The sequence below is a fragment of the Scatophagus argus genome, chromosome 20 (assembly GCF_020382885.2).
Source record: "Scatophagus argus isolate fScaArg1 chromosome 20, fScaArg1.pri, whole genome shotgun sequence".
NCBI lineage: Eukaryota > Metazoa > Chordata > Actinopteri > Scatophagidae > Scatophagus > Scatophagus argus.
The window spans coordinates 18,556,772-18,574,449 of NC_058512.1; the positions used below are offsets into that span (position 1 = coordinate 18,556,772).

The 17,678-nt window shown below is 41.2% G+C and overlaps 1 protein-coding gene across 1 annotated transcript; it reads right to left on the reverse strand.

Annotated features, from left to right (window-relative positions):
* Window positions 1-394: 394 nt before the first annotated feature.
* lrsam1 (leucine rich repeat and sterile alpha motif containing 1) lies at window positions 395-16,228 on the reverse strand. The gene is made up of 25 exons (XM_046374980.1): window positions 15,986-16,228; window positions 14,258-14,439; window positions 14,041-14,097; window positions 12,700-12,744; window positions 12,405-12,482; window positions 12,157-12,225; window positions 11,981-12,065; window positions 11,771-11,892; window positions 11,584-11,674; window positions 11,288-11,397; window positions 11,163-11,192; window positions 10,252-10,374; window positions 8,918-9,057; window positions 8,734-8,778; window positions 7,591-7,661; window positions 7,131-7,230; window positions 6,898-6,985; window positions 6,694-6,768; window positions 5,236-5,316; window positions 4,232-4,327; window positions 3,381-3,479; window positions 3,172-3,303; window positions 2,778-2,844; window positions 1,990-2,195; window positions 395-1,827 (listed from the first exon to the last, which is right to left on the reverse strand). Exons 2-25 carry the CDS (start codon window positions 14,327-14,329, stop codon window positions 1,705-1,707), a joined length of 2,205 nt encoding a protein of 734 aa, XP_046230936.1. The 5' UTR covers window positions 14,330-14,439; window positions 15,986-16,228; the 3' UTR covers window positions 395-1,704.
* Between the last annotated feature and the right edge of the window lie 1,450 nt (window positions 16,229-17,678).

Below are 17,678 nucleotides of genomic sequence, written 5' to 3' on the forward strand. Positions count from 1 at the left end.
AGCAGGGTTAAAGTTTAAAAAAAAAAACTAATACAAACCTGTGCAGCAGAATTCCCTTCTTTCTGACCTTTAGATCTATCTCGTGATGATTTGGGGCTTAATCTGTATGTTTGGAACCACTGGACCAAAGTCTGTAACTGTATAGAAAACACCAACAACCGGCCCCACAACAGCCAGTTACAACAGGAGAAAATGCATCAGTGTTTATATTGCATCTTCTTTTAGACTAATTAAAATAGATATCATTACTACAGTATGCTGTCACCCATGTAAATTTTACACTTCTAATGTGAATTCCCGTTCAGAACTTAAGAGTTTTAGTTAAACCAGTTACAAAACAGACTGGTTCTGAGATCACTACATGAGCCCATAAAGACAAGACTCAACAACATAATTCTGTTTGTATACTCTATTTCAATACATTTACAGATGGAGCTGCTTGTGTAATGACAACGTATCTCTTTAGCAACACAAAGCTTTTACATTGATCTCAATGTGAATACAAGTAAGTGACACACACATATTTTGTATCACTGTTGACGCGAAACGGGGTGAGGAAACTTTCACACACAACATTTAACAGACTTGTATACAATATGTAAAGATATTTCCTGAAACATGCTGAGATGTCAAAGTTAAGAGCACTTGAGAGAGGATAATAGCATTAGTGATGGTTTCAAACAGGCAATGTGTTGTTAGTTCATAAATGTGCACAATATGTAACAATTCAGCGAGATCAAAAGATATGTCAGAGACAAGTGGAAAGGAAACTAAGGTAAGGCCCAAGGTAGGGTTGGTCCGATACCAGTAGAGGTATAGGAAACACCTCCAATACTGTTAAGATGCAGGACTGGGTATCGGTGAGTACTTGAGTCTCCCACATAATTTATTAAAAATGGGACCATGCTGCTTCCCAGCAGCACCCCTTACACTTGTATGCAATTTAACAGACGTTTTTCTAACTGCACAAGTAGCCAATATCCCTAAACAGCAAGTAACTCACGCATGTCATACAGAGTTAGCAGTATACAGCTGTTATAAAATAATATATACATTATTTTTTAATGTTCTGGTATCCAATCAGCAATCTAGGCCAAGGCTGAAGGTAAGCAGGGAACTGCACCTGACAGTGAGGGCAAGACAAAGTCTGATGGACTGAAGAACGGCAGGATGTTGAATTAGTTCTACAATGGCAACCAGCAAATGTAGCAAAAAAAGCAAGAACAATCATCGGATTACGTTTTAGTTAACTTACATAAGTGTCGGACAGGTGTTACTTTGGTTTAGAACGACACAATAACTGTTTAAACAAAAAAAAAAAAAAGAGGGATTTCCAGAGAAAGGCACACATTAATTGAGAAGGTGTAATAAGGCAAAGAACAGTGAGTGGTGTCATCCACTTGGCTCTTAACATATATATATATATATATATATATATAAAAATTATAGAATTTAAAAGGAACAACAAATCACAACAGGCTTGGATGCTAGTGACAACCAAAAACACAACACCTTTAAAAATAGTTCTATCCAAACACAATTCTGCATATACATCACAAAAAAATGTTTGATTAATACAGGAAAGTGGCTCAGCTCTTTGAAAACCTGCTAAAAGCCTTTTCTATACATGATAAGGTTAAGTAACAGCAGCTTTATGATCATGCACAAATGAAGAGAGCTGTAGTCGGCGAACGACGGCTTCTTCTAGCTGTGGTACAAGCGTATGCGCTGAGATATGTTGCTCCGACAGAGAGGGCAGTTCTGCAGAGCATCGCTGCAGACCTGACAGCAGCATACATGTCCACAGGGCAGGAAGATGACCTGAGACTGGACAGACACAGAGACGCTACAGTTTAGCATTTTCACTTTTTGAACAATTTTTTGATCAGTTGCTTTTAAAATGTTAGGAATTGGCATCTTTCTGTTTCGCCTTCCAGAGTTTGACAACGATGTTATTACTTTCTGGTTTGGCTAAAAGGTTTTTCTTACCCCAGTCTCCATGCAGACTACACACTCGGAGCTCCCCGGTCCCTCCAAAGGGCTGGGTGCTGAGGGGGTGACGGGCGTCCCTGGAGTGAGCGGTGGGCTGGGGATCTGGCAGGTTAAGTTGTTGGGAAGCACTGGAGGGGAGGAAGGGGCCGGAGCCGTGGGGGTGACCTCTGCCTCCTCGTCCTGCTGAACAGCCTTACCAGCTCCTGGTAGAGGAGGACATATTGAGCGAACAGCAAACAAGTCAGCGCCTCACTGACTTCCTATGAGTTTCAGTGTCTTAAACATCATCCATTTTTTTCTTCTGTACTGAGGATAATTTCACCCATGAAAAAAATGACCCTGTAATTTGCTGAAAGGAGAATATATATCTTTTATCTATTTTGTAACACTACTACTACTACAACATCCTCCGATTTACACACTTCATAAGGTACACCTGTACAGTCCAATACAACTGTTCCGCTTTAAGCCTAGTCTAGTTGGAATATGGTGCCTATAATGTTCGGTTTGTGCTGACACGGTTACAGAGGTGTTACGTCATTAGAGGACAAGTCTCTATAATGTAGTCCAGAACAACACCATCTTCCCTATGACCTCAGTGATAAACATATCATTGAATTCACGTGTTTCTTTTAAGTCAGCTAAATTTGATGTTGAGACTTTACATTTTCACCTGTTTTTTTCCTCTTTTGCGACCAGTTAGAGCACAGATCATTTCTCTGTTGTAGACTATATGTACAGTGTACCTGTGTAATATATAGAAATGTAGGACGTGTGTCATGTACCTTCAGGCTGGTATTCCCGAGCCCAGTTCAGAAGAGCTTTCTGGATCCCTATTTCATTAATGCCAAGCTGAAAAAAAGAGGAAGAGAAAGGAACAACGCTAATTATTCTCGCTATAAACACAATAATGACATGTTATGACCTTTTAAGCTAATATGACAAAACATTTCAGCATCAAGAACAAGTACTGATGGATCTGTCTTTCATCGTAGTGGTGGGTGTGCAGTTTTCAAACTGCAAGCCAACAGGACTGACTGGTACCGATGCTGGTGCAGCAACTAAGCCACCACCACCTGTGCATCGGTGAGCGGAGAGATTTTGCTGACAAATCAGACGGCTGATGTTGAAACAGTACGCGGTCAAAGTGGCAGCTGGTAGAAGCGTGTGCAGACAGACCTTCTTGAGGTCAGAGGAGTTCATGTGGCGAAGCGCTTCAGTGGTCACTCGATGATGAGCCAGGATGGGCAGGTAGTGCTGAGCTGACAGTTTGCACAGCAGATTCACTAACTCTTTCTCCACGCCCGCTTCCTGCAACACAATTACACGTTTAGAACGGCACGGTTTGGTTTCCACATTTTTCTGTGTGTCCCTGCTCTGTGCTGTACCTGCATGCGCAGAGACAAGGGCTTGGCATCCAGCAGTCTCTGGTACTGGATCATCCAGTAGTTCTGCTGGTTGGACTCAGACTTGAGCTCCATCTCCACCTGGAAAACATAAAGTGACTGCTGCTTTAATTCTGTTACTACTCTGTACAGCTACTACCATTATTACTGTTACTAATACTGCTATCATAATCACCATAGTACCTTCTGTATACTTCATTGTCATTATCATTATCTACAGTTCCAATACTTCTGGTATTATTACTGCTGCTATGCATCTCTGCTTGTGTGCTCCTTCTCTCATGCTCCACCCACTTCTTCTTCTCTCTCTTTGTCTGTCTATCTCTCACTCTACTCTCCTCTGCTCTCTCTCTCTCTTGCTCTCCTGCTCTCTCTCTCTCTCTCTCTCTCTCTCTCTCTCTCAACCCAACTGGTCAAGACAGATGGCTGCCCATCTTGAGCCGGGGTCTGCTCTGAGGTTTCTGCCTTCTAAAAGGCAGTTTTTCCTCACCACTGTCGCCAAGTGCTTGCTTAAAGGGGAATGTTGGGCTCTCTATATTACAGTTTAATTAAAGAGTTTGGTCTAGACCTGCTCTAATTGGAAAGTGTCATGAGATAACTTTTGTTGTGAATTGGCGCTATATAAATAAACTGAATTGAATTGAATAGAAATTGCTCTCATTTGACCAGGTGACCCCAGAATGAGAAAAAAAAAAATGACACGGGAGAACAGACCGAACATTTCTGCTCGAATGGCCAGTAAACTGATGTGTGTAAATGACTTAACAGAAGGCCTCTGGAACAGCACTGCTTTAATAACACGTAAGGCAGTGCCCACTGAGGCAAGTCCTCACCAGAACCTGCCGCAGCTCCTGCTCCCTCTGGTCCCTCTGCTTCAGAAGCTGCTGCAACAAGTCACTGAGAGCCGTGCGCTGCTCCACCAGAACCTCCTGCACACACACACACACAACATCCCATGAGCTACAGTGACAATACACACTCACCAGTAAATTCTGCTCAAAGACTAAAAAAATTCAACACAGGCCTCTGATATATTAATAATTAATCCTCTCACTCGTGTGAAATTATACATTTAGAAACCAGATTCCAGTTGGGATGTTGTGTAAAATGTAAATAAAAACAAAATGCAATGATTTGCAAATCATTTTTGATAACCAGGAACACCTCATCATTAAACTCAGTCCATTGCTGCATCTACAAATTGCATTAAGACTCATCTGAGATGGACTGCAACAAAACGGAAACGAGTCATGGTGTGATGAGTCCACAAGTCAAATAGTTTTTGGGAATCACAGATGTCATGTCCCTCAGGCTAAAGAGGAAGAGGACATCTGGGGGTGTGTGTTAGTGCCCATGGCTCAGTAACTCGCACACCTGCGAAGGCACCTTTAATGCTGAGAGGTACACACAGGTTTTGGAGTAGCACATGCTGCCATCCAGACGACATCTTCTCCAGAGACGTCCCTGCTTATTCCAGCAAGACAATGAAGGCACTCTCTGCACAGCTTGGTGGCTTCGGAACACAGCAGTAAACATGCGTTGGTCCCATATTTTTTGGAACATGTTGCAGGCATCAAATTCACTTTGAGTGAACCACGTTTAAATTATTTATACATCACTGCATTTTGTCTTTATTGATGTTTAACACAGCGTCTCAACTTTTCTGGAATCAGGGTTGTAATATGCCTTTTACTTCTGATTATTTTCTTCACCCTCAGTGTGTGTAATGATAAACTGTTGCCATGCAGCAATGACATGAAATGATACTGTAATCAACAGGAAGAAGAAAGAAACCAATAAACGTGAGAAGGCAAAGAAAGAAGGCGGTGACACCCACCTGCAAGTTCTCAGCATCCAGATTGCGTCTTTTAATCTCCAATTTAGTCAGCTGCTTTAACTCATCCTCTATGAGCTTGATCTGGGAATAGTGAAGAAGCAAATGTGAAGCTAGCAGGGAGAAGAGACGTGCTGCTGAACGCAAAGTCAGGATGAAAACACTGATGAGATGTTTTTATGTCTGGAGCTAATATTACAGAGATTACAGATGTGCAAACACAACCGTGACACACTGTATATCATCTTTTAAGTCGATATGGGGACCAATTAAACATCCAGCAGTGCCAGCAGTGTACAGTGGGTACAACCTGACAAACAGAGCTTTATTTATTTCTTTGCTGTTGAGAACCGCTGCCTGCTGCTGTTGAAATTGAGGCTGACGAAAGCAGTGAGAGTCAACTAAAACAATGAACTTAAACATGCTATGAAGTTCTATACAGCTGAGGGGAGCTGCAGAGTCGAGTGATAAGTCTAACCATCGAGAGCGACACTTTTCACATTACATTCAGTGATTTGAAGAGTACTGTCACATCAAGGCAAACCCCTAAAGTGCTATTCTCCAAATAACTCTTGGCCTCCTACTTCAAGTCCAACTGGAATTCAAATACTAAAGATACACAATACAGGTTTTTTTTGTGTTTGTTTTGTTCAAATTTGCAATTATCAAGAAGTTTTTCATTTTGTCTTTTTCTGCAGTGATAGCACTCCCTGTACTGGTGTTTTCTCAGGGATGTTGGGTTTACTAAAATACCTCTAAATAGTGTCTTCTTCTCCTCCTGGGGTCTGAGCTGAAAATCAGGATATTCCACAGATGTTGTTGGGAACTGCAGGGACTATTTTCTTTCACACAGAAGGAAATTCTCTCAGCCATGAGTAGATGCGTGTTTCTTTTTGCATGGTGATATGGTGTAGTTCAGTAGAACATAAATAGTCCCTACATGAAACTACTCACAATAAGGTCTGTGGATTACCTTGAGTGACTGGGTCATGATTTCTGGAAAGAGACATTACTGTTTGGTTTATGTATGTTTTGGATGCCACCAAAACAATCTAGATGGATAAAATAAAATATGTATTTCTGACTGGTCTCTATAATTCCCTCTTCAGCTCGACCCATCCTTCCACATCAGTGTTCCCAAATTGCGGGGTGTGGAGCTACTGCGGGGGATGGGGCGGCAGGGCAAGGCAAATGAATGAGTATGCTTGGGCACTGCTAGCATAACATGGACAGGTTTGTGAGAGGGCTCCCAGCTAAACGTACAGCAGAGGGTGAGTCTTCGCCAACTCAAAGCACAACTGAGAGCTCGTTGAGGCTGTTAACTAGACTTACACTGAACAAACACTTCAATCGACATTTACATACTCTCTGATGGTGAGGTCTGGTCAAAAAAGAAAAAAAATCAGACACCACTGACGGGTTCGACCCTAACCCCACCCATCTCCACCCGCCCACACAGACCTGGTTGCGGATGTAACCGTGTACAGCGTCTTTCTGCAGCTGCAGGGCCTGGAACGCTGCTTTCTGCATCTCCTCCTGCAGAGAACAAACAGAGGACATGGCAGATCACATGGTTATTTAAATGCAGCCAGCTAAGATTTGTCCACCATGCTCTGGTGACACTGATAGTGTACAGTACAGATCATATCCCAAGGCATTTCATACCTCCTGTAATATTTGGGCAATGGCTTTAGATTTGTCCAAAACTTGGAGGGACAGCATCTTATCAAACTTCCTGTCCAAACTCTCCATACTGCAATGAAGGAAGAGAAACCACATGCTGAGTTCAAAACAGTTTCCTCAAAGCTTTGTCTTTTTTCAGAACCCCACCAATGTTAACATCCATGCGCTCAGAGGTGGCGTTCGTGTGTGTGTGTGTGTGTGTGTGAGTGCTGAACCTTCTGCAGGCCTCAGACACCAGGCTCTGTCTGCGAATGTCACTGGCTTCCTGAAGGAGGCTCATGGCACAGCCGTCTGACAGCATCTTCTGCATGGCCGCTGAACACACAGAGAGGGAAGAGGGGGGACAGCTTTCAGACAGAAGGAAGTGCGATGCGATCAACGGCGAGCAATATGAAATGTGCTGGATAAAATGAAATATGTTCTTTTCTTTCAGCCACTAGTCCTAGATGAAAGGGTATTGAAACATAAAATCTTAATATTTTTTTTTACTGAAATATGTAAATGAATGGAAATAGTTGGAATTATTGAAATGACTACTTTTATTGAACTTTTATTACCTATTAAATTTAAAATAGGCCACCAGCCATTTTTGGTTTGTGGAAAACAAGGGCAGTCCAGCCATGAGTCTACACACAGAACACTGTAAAGGTAAAGAACAGAAGCCAAGCTGCTTACCTGCCACATCCCTCTTCCTCAGTGAATTAGCTTCTTCCTGTGTAATGACAGCCAGATGCTCCATACGGATCCTGAGGGGGAAAGTCAGCAACATTACTATAATAATACTCCACTGACTTTCAACAATAAGCACAGGGGGTCAGAAAGATGAAAATCACTGTAAACTGTTAAACACGTCAAAGCGTGAGTATGTCTCTTTATTGTAATTAATCTGCAAATTGTGTGAAACTGAATGAAGACAACAGATCTATTTTATGTCATAAGGTGTATGACTCGAACATCTTTTTTTGTGTGTGAAGGAGTCAGAAATGAGCACGTTAAACACAAAGTACAGCTGAGGCTGATGGGAGTGTCATTAGTTCTGCAGATGTTTAGTCAGACCTGGGGGAAAAGTGCAAGATTAAACTACTACTACTCAATCCACCGCTGCTTTGGTGTTTTAGCTGTTCCAAAGTCCAGCTTTTAAACTTAAGATAATGGATATTTTTCTGTAGTGGTCTAGCTTCAGCATTATGCAGCTATCGTAATACGACAGGACAGCAGATCTTGTCCCTCATCACTGCATCTGAGTTAGTTGCTCGATAAACAGAGGTGTAGTGGTGTGTATACACAGGTACACTGTATGTTCTCACCATATTGTGGAGGCCTTTACTCCCTGAATTTAAGTTTTTGTCAAGAGGCAACAAGCCTAGGGAAACGACACTCAGGGGCCAAATGTTTTTCTTGTTTCTCTCATTCTCTTGTTGATCAAAGGCCTGCCAGCTTCGTAGCTCACCCATCATGTTCCAGGAAGGAATGGATACAATGAGCAGAAATCTTTTCAAAGGACTCAGATTCTCAACAATGAACTTTATTAACACCTAACTAATTAATTCATCTTTTGAATCTAATTGTCCACCACCGTATGTTGTGCCAAAAGTTTGCTTTAGGTGAAGTTTTTCAGGCCTCCTGTGTCCTGTCATTGTGTTTTTAATCTTTCTTCCTCTGGAAAGCACTTTGTGCATCTTACTTAAAGTGCTCTATAAATAGTCTCAGCCTGGTAAGTGGAAAACAGTTGGGTGAGCGGTGCTCTATGTTAGAGTGCTTCATATGTTTTAGCTGTAATGATCTGGATGTTGTAGTGTTATGGATCAGTCTGCTCACCGATCTTCCTCCATGGATTGCAGAAACTCTGCACTCTTTTTCTGCCTGCGTAGATTGAAATAAATATGCCGCAGTTAGCAGTCACTCATCTGTCAATGTTGCATCTATAATGTGGCATGCGTGCACACACACACACACACAGTTCACAATAAAACAAACCATAAGCAGTTCCTTCGGATCCTACCTGTTTTTGTCCATCAGCATGTTGCTGACGCGACTGCTGATGTTGTCCTCGGCTTGTCGCACTTTCTCGAGCACCAGCAGCCTCTCAGCCTCCTGAGCCCTCTGCTGCTGGCTGACCCCCAGCTCCAGGCGCTCCTGCTCCTACACATCAGACAGATCCGACATGCTAATGTAGCCGAAATCAACTCCAAACAAACGCAGAAACAACTTTCGAAGCACACGGGAAGGAAGAAAGTCTTATTGGTCATAACTTATCCATACTCCAGAGAATACCCCTGACATATTTCAAACTGACAATGTGCAAACACTGAAACAGTCCAGTTGTTACCAAACAGGTCTGGGGATATCCTACGTTTTTGTTACTGTCAATGAAAAATAAAACCAACAGTGAATTCACAACTACTGTGTGTATCAAAGCCTGGCACATCCTCTTCCTCTAAAATTCAGGAGAGAGAGCAAACAGGCACACTGACCCAAGAAGAATCAGACACTTGAAAAATCTGAAGTGTGAGCTGCCGATAGCTGATGTGTAGAGCACAGCCAGCAAACATAGTTAGCTTGGCACTAGAGACAAGGCTTTCATGTCGATTTCAGATTTAATGGTACTCATTGTGCGACAAACACAACAGAGAAGCGGTTAAAAAGAAGGAAAATTTTAAAAGTTACAAAGATTTTTACTGCGCAATGTCCTATCACTTCTGGTCCAGACCAACCGAAGATCTATTCACTACTTTGACAAAGCTGCCAGCTCTAAAAGGAATTTAGTGAAGGATATCAGTGCAATGACTGCAGTTTGGTTTCATTTGATTTGATTTATCGCATCTCGGACAAACTGGACAAAGATACGATGAGAAGGTCTTGAAGCAAAGACAACCTTATGGGTCTCATCATTCATCAAGGCAAGCTGCAGTGATGATAATGTCTTTGCATTTTTCTTGCAGCTGAAATAAAAATATTCGACTGTGCTTTCTATACTGAGTACTGGCACCTTTTGTTTTTGTTGAGTTTGTTGTGTATGGTGTGCTGACACAACAGCTACAATGGTGGCATTTGATACATTCATTGTGATCCACTTTGGCTTTGTTATACTTAAATCTTGAGTATCTGTTGTTAAATATCATATACCCGTAAATACTTCATGGCAAAAGCCCTGTTAAAAAACAAAGTGTTTCTGTCCACCAAAATGCTTTAAGGCATTTAATTTGGAAGATACAGAAAGTCTTGTGTTTGTGAAAGTTTGTGTTAAGGGTGTAATGCAATCAGAGGGAGTTAGAAATAAAGGCCTTATTGGTCATGCTGTGCCTAATTATAACAGGTGGGAGTGAGCATGCATACCTGTCGGACCGAGTTGAGCATGTTTTCCTTGCGAGAGGTGTTCATGAGTATAAGCTGTGTATGCTCATTTTGCTTCTCTACCAGGTGCCGCTCGAAGGCCAGCTTCTGCTGCTGCTTCTCCTCCTGGACAGAGGACAGAGGAAGTCAGATACTTATACTGCAATATATATTCAGACTATTTCCAAATATTTCTCATGAAGTATAGCCAACAAGTTCTACACAAGGAGAGCCGTAAAATGCATGACTGGGCCCGACATCTTTCTGCAAGGGTATCATCATCAACGCGACAGACTGACAAAACAAACACTATTAGCAATTTAACACGAAAAGCCAGCCTTTGAGTGAATTTCATCTTGGGACTAAAATCATCATGCCAATCACTCTCTTGATGGTTGTTAATTTGTGGACTCAATTAAACTCAAAGCTGTCAAACACTGTGTCACACAATCAGTGATGTCACAGCAGGTGTCATTCTAGAATTTGCTATTTGTAGAACTAGATATTCTAGTAAAAACTTTGTTTTTACTAGAATATGACATGGCTATTGATGCTGTCACAGTTTGTACTTCAGGTCAAGGAAATTCTACTGTTTTATTTTCGTTTTTCAGGTTCAAAACCAATTTATTTTTTGGCTAAAACGTTCCAGACAGTTCAAAATTCAGCAGAAGGGGTATGAATGCAGTAGGTTTTATTAGAGCTTTTTTAACTGTAAACTGTCTGCTGCTGCTGCTGGAAACAACACTGGTGTGAGTGAACAAAAACTGATTGTGTCATCTGAGCCGTCGGGCAGGCCGAGACCAAAGCTGCTAATGCGAGGATATCTATGGATATCTGAAAATGAAATGTGTGCAACAGAGAGCCCGCAGAAACAGGCTGAATCCAACAGTGATTGTGCCGCTGGAGTCCCGCACCTTTCTCTTCTCATAGTCGCTGAATTTGTTCTGCAACAGAAAGCGAGCAAACAAGGAGTAAGACTTCCGGTTAATACAGTGTAAGCAACTGATAACAAGGTGTGCTATTATGTCAACTACTGCACCTGCCAGGCCTCCTCCAAACCATCCAAAGAGTCAGAGTTCTGTTTGCCGCAGTCACTCTCCAGCACCGGCAGGAGATATTGGGATGGGGGGCAGTACTCCTCTCCCAGCTCTGAAAACAACAATATTTTCTTACACGGTGCAAGATAGTGACACATGAACACCTTTTAACCACCATTTCTACAGAGGGATTTTGCTACACAGATTAGACTTCATTCATGAGGGTGGGTGTGTGTGTGTGTGTGTGTGTGTGTGTGTGTGTGTGCAAGGAGGGAGTACCCATGAAGTGAACGCTCACCGGAGCATAGGAAGCGCTGGATGCTCTCTGTGCCCTCTGTGCACACAGATACAGGCGGGTAGGACATCATGGCAGCATCGAGCGTAAAGCTCTGTCACAGCACACATACACACACACAGTGTTTGTAGACAATCATATCCAAGCCCTAATTCAAACTTCCTTTAAGGGAGAATTTCATGGCACATACCTCCAGGGTCCGGATGTAAGCCAGAGTTTTGGGCAGTTGGACAATGTTGTTGTCACTTAGGTCCAGGGTGCGCAGGCTGCACAAAGAGCCAACCGAGGACGGCAGCTCGCTGAGGCAGTTACCTATACAGACGTGATACACAGTGACAGGGAAAATTATAAGCAGTCTCACTCGACTTGGCTTCTAAGTAGGAAGTTGTCGATATCATACCCTTCAAACTGAGTGTTTGCAAAAGCCGCAGATCCCCGATGGAGTCCGGCAGGGCCTTTAAACGGTTCTTCTCCACATTCAGAATCTGATAAGACGCACACGAGTGAGTAGCATTCATTCATTCATTCATTCATTCATTTCCTCTGCACCACCAGTCAAGTTCAGAGCGGTTTTACCTGCAGTGACGCCAGCTTCCCAATGTTATCTGGGAGAAATGTGAGCTTGTTGTCGTGCAGATCCAAAACCTTTGGAAGCAGACACTTACAGTCAGACTTTTCTTTGTTGTTTGTTTTCAATAATCTAGTCTTTTGGAAAATCATGATAAATATTTCATCGTCAGAAGGAATGGCTGCTCATAGGGACTTCATATGTGTCTATACAGTTCTGCAATTTCTCCATCATACTCGTGTCACATTTACATTACCTTTAAAGTGGAAAGAGTGCTGATGTCACATCCTCTGGGCACTAACGACCTCAACTCATTGTTATGGAGGATGAGGACCTGAAGGAGAGCATCAGAGGACATGTCTGACTGCTGACTCGTACATTCATTACATTGCTGAATAGAAAATAAATATACTATGACTTTATGTTTAAAAAAATAAACATAATATGACTTTATAATTTAAAAAAAAAAGATCTCTGCACTTGTAAATATACATAATTACAAAAAGAAATGCAGGTATGCTGAAACCTTTAATCTTCATATCCATACTAACCTTTTTCTGTAGCACCTTGCAAATGGAAAAGGCACTCGAGGGAACCTGTAGCAGAACAGACCACAAATGTCCTCATCTGCAGTACCAAACACATACGAATCAATGCAAAATTTTACAGTTACTTCCGCAGGTGCCGCCATAATGGATAAAATGCAGGGTGAACAATGAGTCAGAAAGAGGAAGAAATAGAAAGCATGCATATGTAGTCACATGAGAGACAGGCAGTGGAAACTGAAACTTCAATGGGGTCTATTTGTTATTGGACTTTTCACAGAACATGTGACGCGACAACAGGTACAGCACAGGTAAAAATAAATACATAAACAAATGAATGATGGCTTAATTCTCAGTGGCTGCTTACGTTTCAGGCTGGGTACAACTGGTTACTTTCAAAATGCTTTTTTGAAAGCATTCGTATGTGACTCAGATCTGTATTTCTTTCATGATAGTGTGAACAGCATCGCACTGATCTTTTCAGTTCTGATTTGGGCTACTTTCACACATATTCCTAAATCAGTTAAGCATCTGATTCCTACTGATGCAATGGCTCTGTGAACAGTCAGATCAGAATTCATGTGGTTTTTCTCCCACTGAGCATGCTCACATGAGTTATGTCATTATTCATCAATTGTCAGCAGCAGTGGACAAAGCCTAATATGGGAATCACAGGATTTAAGTTTTGAGTCTTTGCAGCGCTGACAGCTGTCTTAAATGAATAGGTCCAATGCAGGTTGCACACATGCTGAGTAACCTGTGCCGTAAGTGCATCTGCTGTATGAAAGATCTGTAGCAGTGTATCACTGGCAGTACTGTTAGTGACAGTGACTCATAGCAACAGCCTCCAATTATTATCCATCCGTCATAGCCCACATAAGAAAAGCTCAGATATAATTTTGGGATTACCTTCAGGAGTTACCATGTACACACAGCAGAGAAATTATGACAGGATTTTAAAAGGCCTAAGTTTTGTCTCTCAAACTAAAACTACCGCTCCACCTTCTCTATGTTTCTGGGAATCATCATTATATTCTAATCTAAAGCTGACCCTGTAGGTATATATAGTATATGTATATAAATTTTCTAAGGGTCTAAGCTCTTTCCTACTGCTTTCAATCTTTATGCTGAGCTAACCACGTCTGCACACAGACATGAGATCGTTATTGATCCTTCCATCTTGGAAAAAAAATGTTGAACTATTCCTACTGAAGTGACATAACAGTGCCTTTGGCTGAACTTTCAAAAGGTTTGAACAGAAACATTCATTTAGCTGTATAACAGATTTTCGCCACAGCTGGTCAAGAGTGAAGCTTGCCTCACTCCTGCTCACAGTAACAAACTCACCTCTGAGAGCTCACAAGCTGAAATGTCCAGGATGTCATCAGCACCGGCCTCCTTAGACTGAAGAACAAGAAAGAATAGTTGGGTTTGTCTGCATTTTCCTTCAATTGACAGAAATATTTTGGCGTAACTCTCAGCACCCCCGTCAGGATGTGCCAAAGCTATGAGGTGGTGACTGGAGGTGAACTGGTGAACACTGAGACATGAACATTCTTCTTACCCGGCACAGCTGATATTCCAATCTCTTCTGGGAGTCTTCGCTGGGTTTTCGCTTTCTAAAGAACAGAGGCATCCTGAGTCCTGTATTTCTGCTGCCTTTCCCTCCTGCCCGTCCACTACAACAAGAGTTGATCCAGGTGACTGACGGACTGGTTGGGAAACAATGATGACACTGCCTGCGCACTGAAAAGGACAAAATTGTGACACTGAAGACTAATCAGATGAAGAAATGTGACTTGAACTCAGATTGCAACAACCCTCTTGAAGTTCCATAATACTAACACATACATTTGGAGTTTTCTGGCCATCTTATGAATGTAAGTCAAATATTCCCTCTCCTTTAGCTGTCCCTTGGTCTCTTCCAACTTCTGAGAAAAATATCTGGATTTTTAGATCTTAAATGTTTTACTATGTTCACCAGCTAGTCTCTAACTGTGTCTGTGTGCTGTTTGGAGCTGGGTAAGTAGTGTAGGTAGTGAAAATATATCCCTGCTACATCTGAAAATGAAGTTCATGAGCACCAATTGGGAAGTAAATAAATCCAAGACAATTAGCTAAAAGAGCCAAGAATAATCTGTAGAGCTGAGGAAAACCCCAGAATGCAGTGATAATTTTTCTTCACAAAGTCATTATAATGGATGATATTATAATGCAAAAATACTGATGAGTGCAGCACTAAATTATTTAAATTTATTACAAAAAAGAATCTCTGAAAGGCTAGCTATTCACATCAGCTCCAAAACAGTACAAAACAAATTTTCTTTATGCTCACTTGTTCTCAGTTCTATCACATCACTGCTTGTGTACTCAGGTTTCTGATAGTGTTTAATGGTGGAGGTGGGGTGTGTCGTCTGAAATAAAGATCTTAAGATCTCTGCTGCTTAAACAAGCATAAACTTACACATTAACTCCAAGAAAAAACAGCAGATGGGCAATTTCATGCAAACAAAAACAGAGCCAAAATGATATTTTTTTTCTAGCAATTATACTATCGGTTGTCTGTGTGTTGTCTGATATGCGCCAATATGATTTTTTTTTTTTTTTTAGTTTTTTTACAAATTATAATCCAGACACGATGCTTGAGGTATAGGGTCAGGGGAGGAAATATTTGTTTACTTCGGCCGCACAATTTCGGAGAGGAAACTATTAGTGCTTATTCTTTCATCCATCAGGAAGCTCTCTGTTCCCTGATCAGCTCTCATTCCATGAACATTAAATTATGTTTCAAAGAAGGGTGGTAAATATGCATACACTATGTCTTCATTGGCTACACCCTGACAGGTACTGTATATCTTCACTTCCTTGCAGTTGCTACATGGCAAAATAAAGCTAAACCTTCAAATAACATGGACCCTGTGGGTGTGGGAAGTGAAAGGAAGGAATACCGTAAATGACGTAGCTTACATAGCTTAAGAGCGTAGCATAAATAATGCAAAAAGGGGTTATCAGCTTAGCTACGTTGTGAACCATTTAACAATCACTGTAAAGCTACCTATACTAATAACTGTAGTAAAAACATGAATATTAGCTAGCTCACTGTATAGCTACTTTACATCAAGTGCTCTCCTCCGATAAAGGACTACTGTCAAGAATAATAATGGTAGCTTCCTTATGACAACCTGCCACTCAAGCTGCATTTAGAAAACACAAGCTAACAAAGCGAACAAGCAGACAACAAGCGACAAGATATACACGGCTAAGTGAAGCTAACTCCAGGTTTCATACTCACAGGCTGTGTGTTGATGTTGTTCCCCTTGTCCTCTCTTCTGGGTTGCTGAACAAATTAAAGGGGACGTTCCGGTGTTTGGTCACGCTGAATATTAGCATATAGACAGTGATTGGCCGGTCAGCCGGAACGGAAATCGAAAGTATATTCTATTCTAGTTCACAAAGAGATGATTATGATAGTAAGATTTGCGAGTTTTCAACTAATGAACCAAATTCAGCTGTTTCATCTTCCCCAACGAAGGTTGCTTAATTAAATGTTAACCAATCATAACAAATAATGCGGCTTATCTTCTTCTTTTAGTTATGTTAGATGGCAACTAAACTAGGCTGTGAGGTGCGTATCGCCAACTAGAGGAAGGAGTATGAAGTATCACGTCCTCATGCCGAACCTCTCCTTCAATGTGAAGCAGCAAGTAGCCCATCCACATTGTTGGTCAAAAATAACAACATATTTTCAGGCTGCCACAGATATGTAAAGAGTAATGGAAAGATTCCTGGAAAAGACTGTGCGATTTGGGAGTAGTTATAGGGAATGTGGAGAGTGAAACAGGTAAATGAACTTCCCGGTACAAAAGAAAGCTGAAGTTTTGTTCAGAGAGGTGCAAAAAAATATATAGTTACTCTTTAAGGGATGAGACCGCTATGCACTAGATCTGGGGTATTTAACTAAAATTTAAAGAGGTCCAGTTAGAGAAAATTTCTTGAAGCAAAGATTCAGAAGACCATAATATCTAACTATTTAATGTGATATATGTATATTTAAGTAGCCTAGTAGTTTTGTCAACATATATATAATCAATAACTGACTGTCAAATTAATTCAGTACGATTCAAAACCTTTTTGACAACATTTTTTGTCACGTAACATAGAACATAGAACTGAACATATATGTATCAGAATCAGAATCAGAATCAGAAAAGACTTTATTGCCATTGTAAGTGAAGAGATTTCACATTACTAGAAATTTGTCTTGGTGATTGGTGCACACATAGAACATAACTAGTAACATATAATAGAAGAATAAAATAAAATAGAATAAGGTAAAAAGAAAATAAAATAAGATAAGTAAAATAAATATGTTTCGGGAGGTAGTCCAAAAGTGAGGTAGTGCAGGGTGGAGTATAGTGCAAGTGGGTGAGGTAAACAGTGCAAATGAACAGCAGGTGGATAATGACATGAGCAAAAAATGTATGACTGCAGATATGCATAATGTTTTCTCATTAACTAAATAAAAGTAGGGCTTCATTTCAAAATAAGAGAACATAAATAAAATGTGAAAATTGTGCATGTTCAAACAAAGTGCTTAACTTCAGAAAAATAAAATTAAGGGAGGAAAAGCTTGAATTTCCCCTTTGCTGTTTCACATCTGAGCTCTACTTTGTCATGCCTGGATTTTAAACCTGGGCTTAAATTGAGCCAGGGCCATTCTCATACACATGTGGAGGTGCTCATTGGTGAGCCTGTAACGATATTTAATTTTGATTATGTTCATTATGGTGAAAGTTGCCTCGCAGTTGTATGTGGCGCCAAATGTGGTCAAGATGTATAGTCCTACTTTCCTCAGACCTGGGAAAGCTGTCTCAGGGACCATTTGGAGGCAGAAAGTGGAATGGCTACATCTGCTTGGAGATCAACCAGCTGCATCTGGAGATCCCCATAATCTACCCATTTAAAGCGCTGTGTGACTTCCTTTG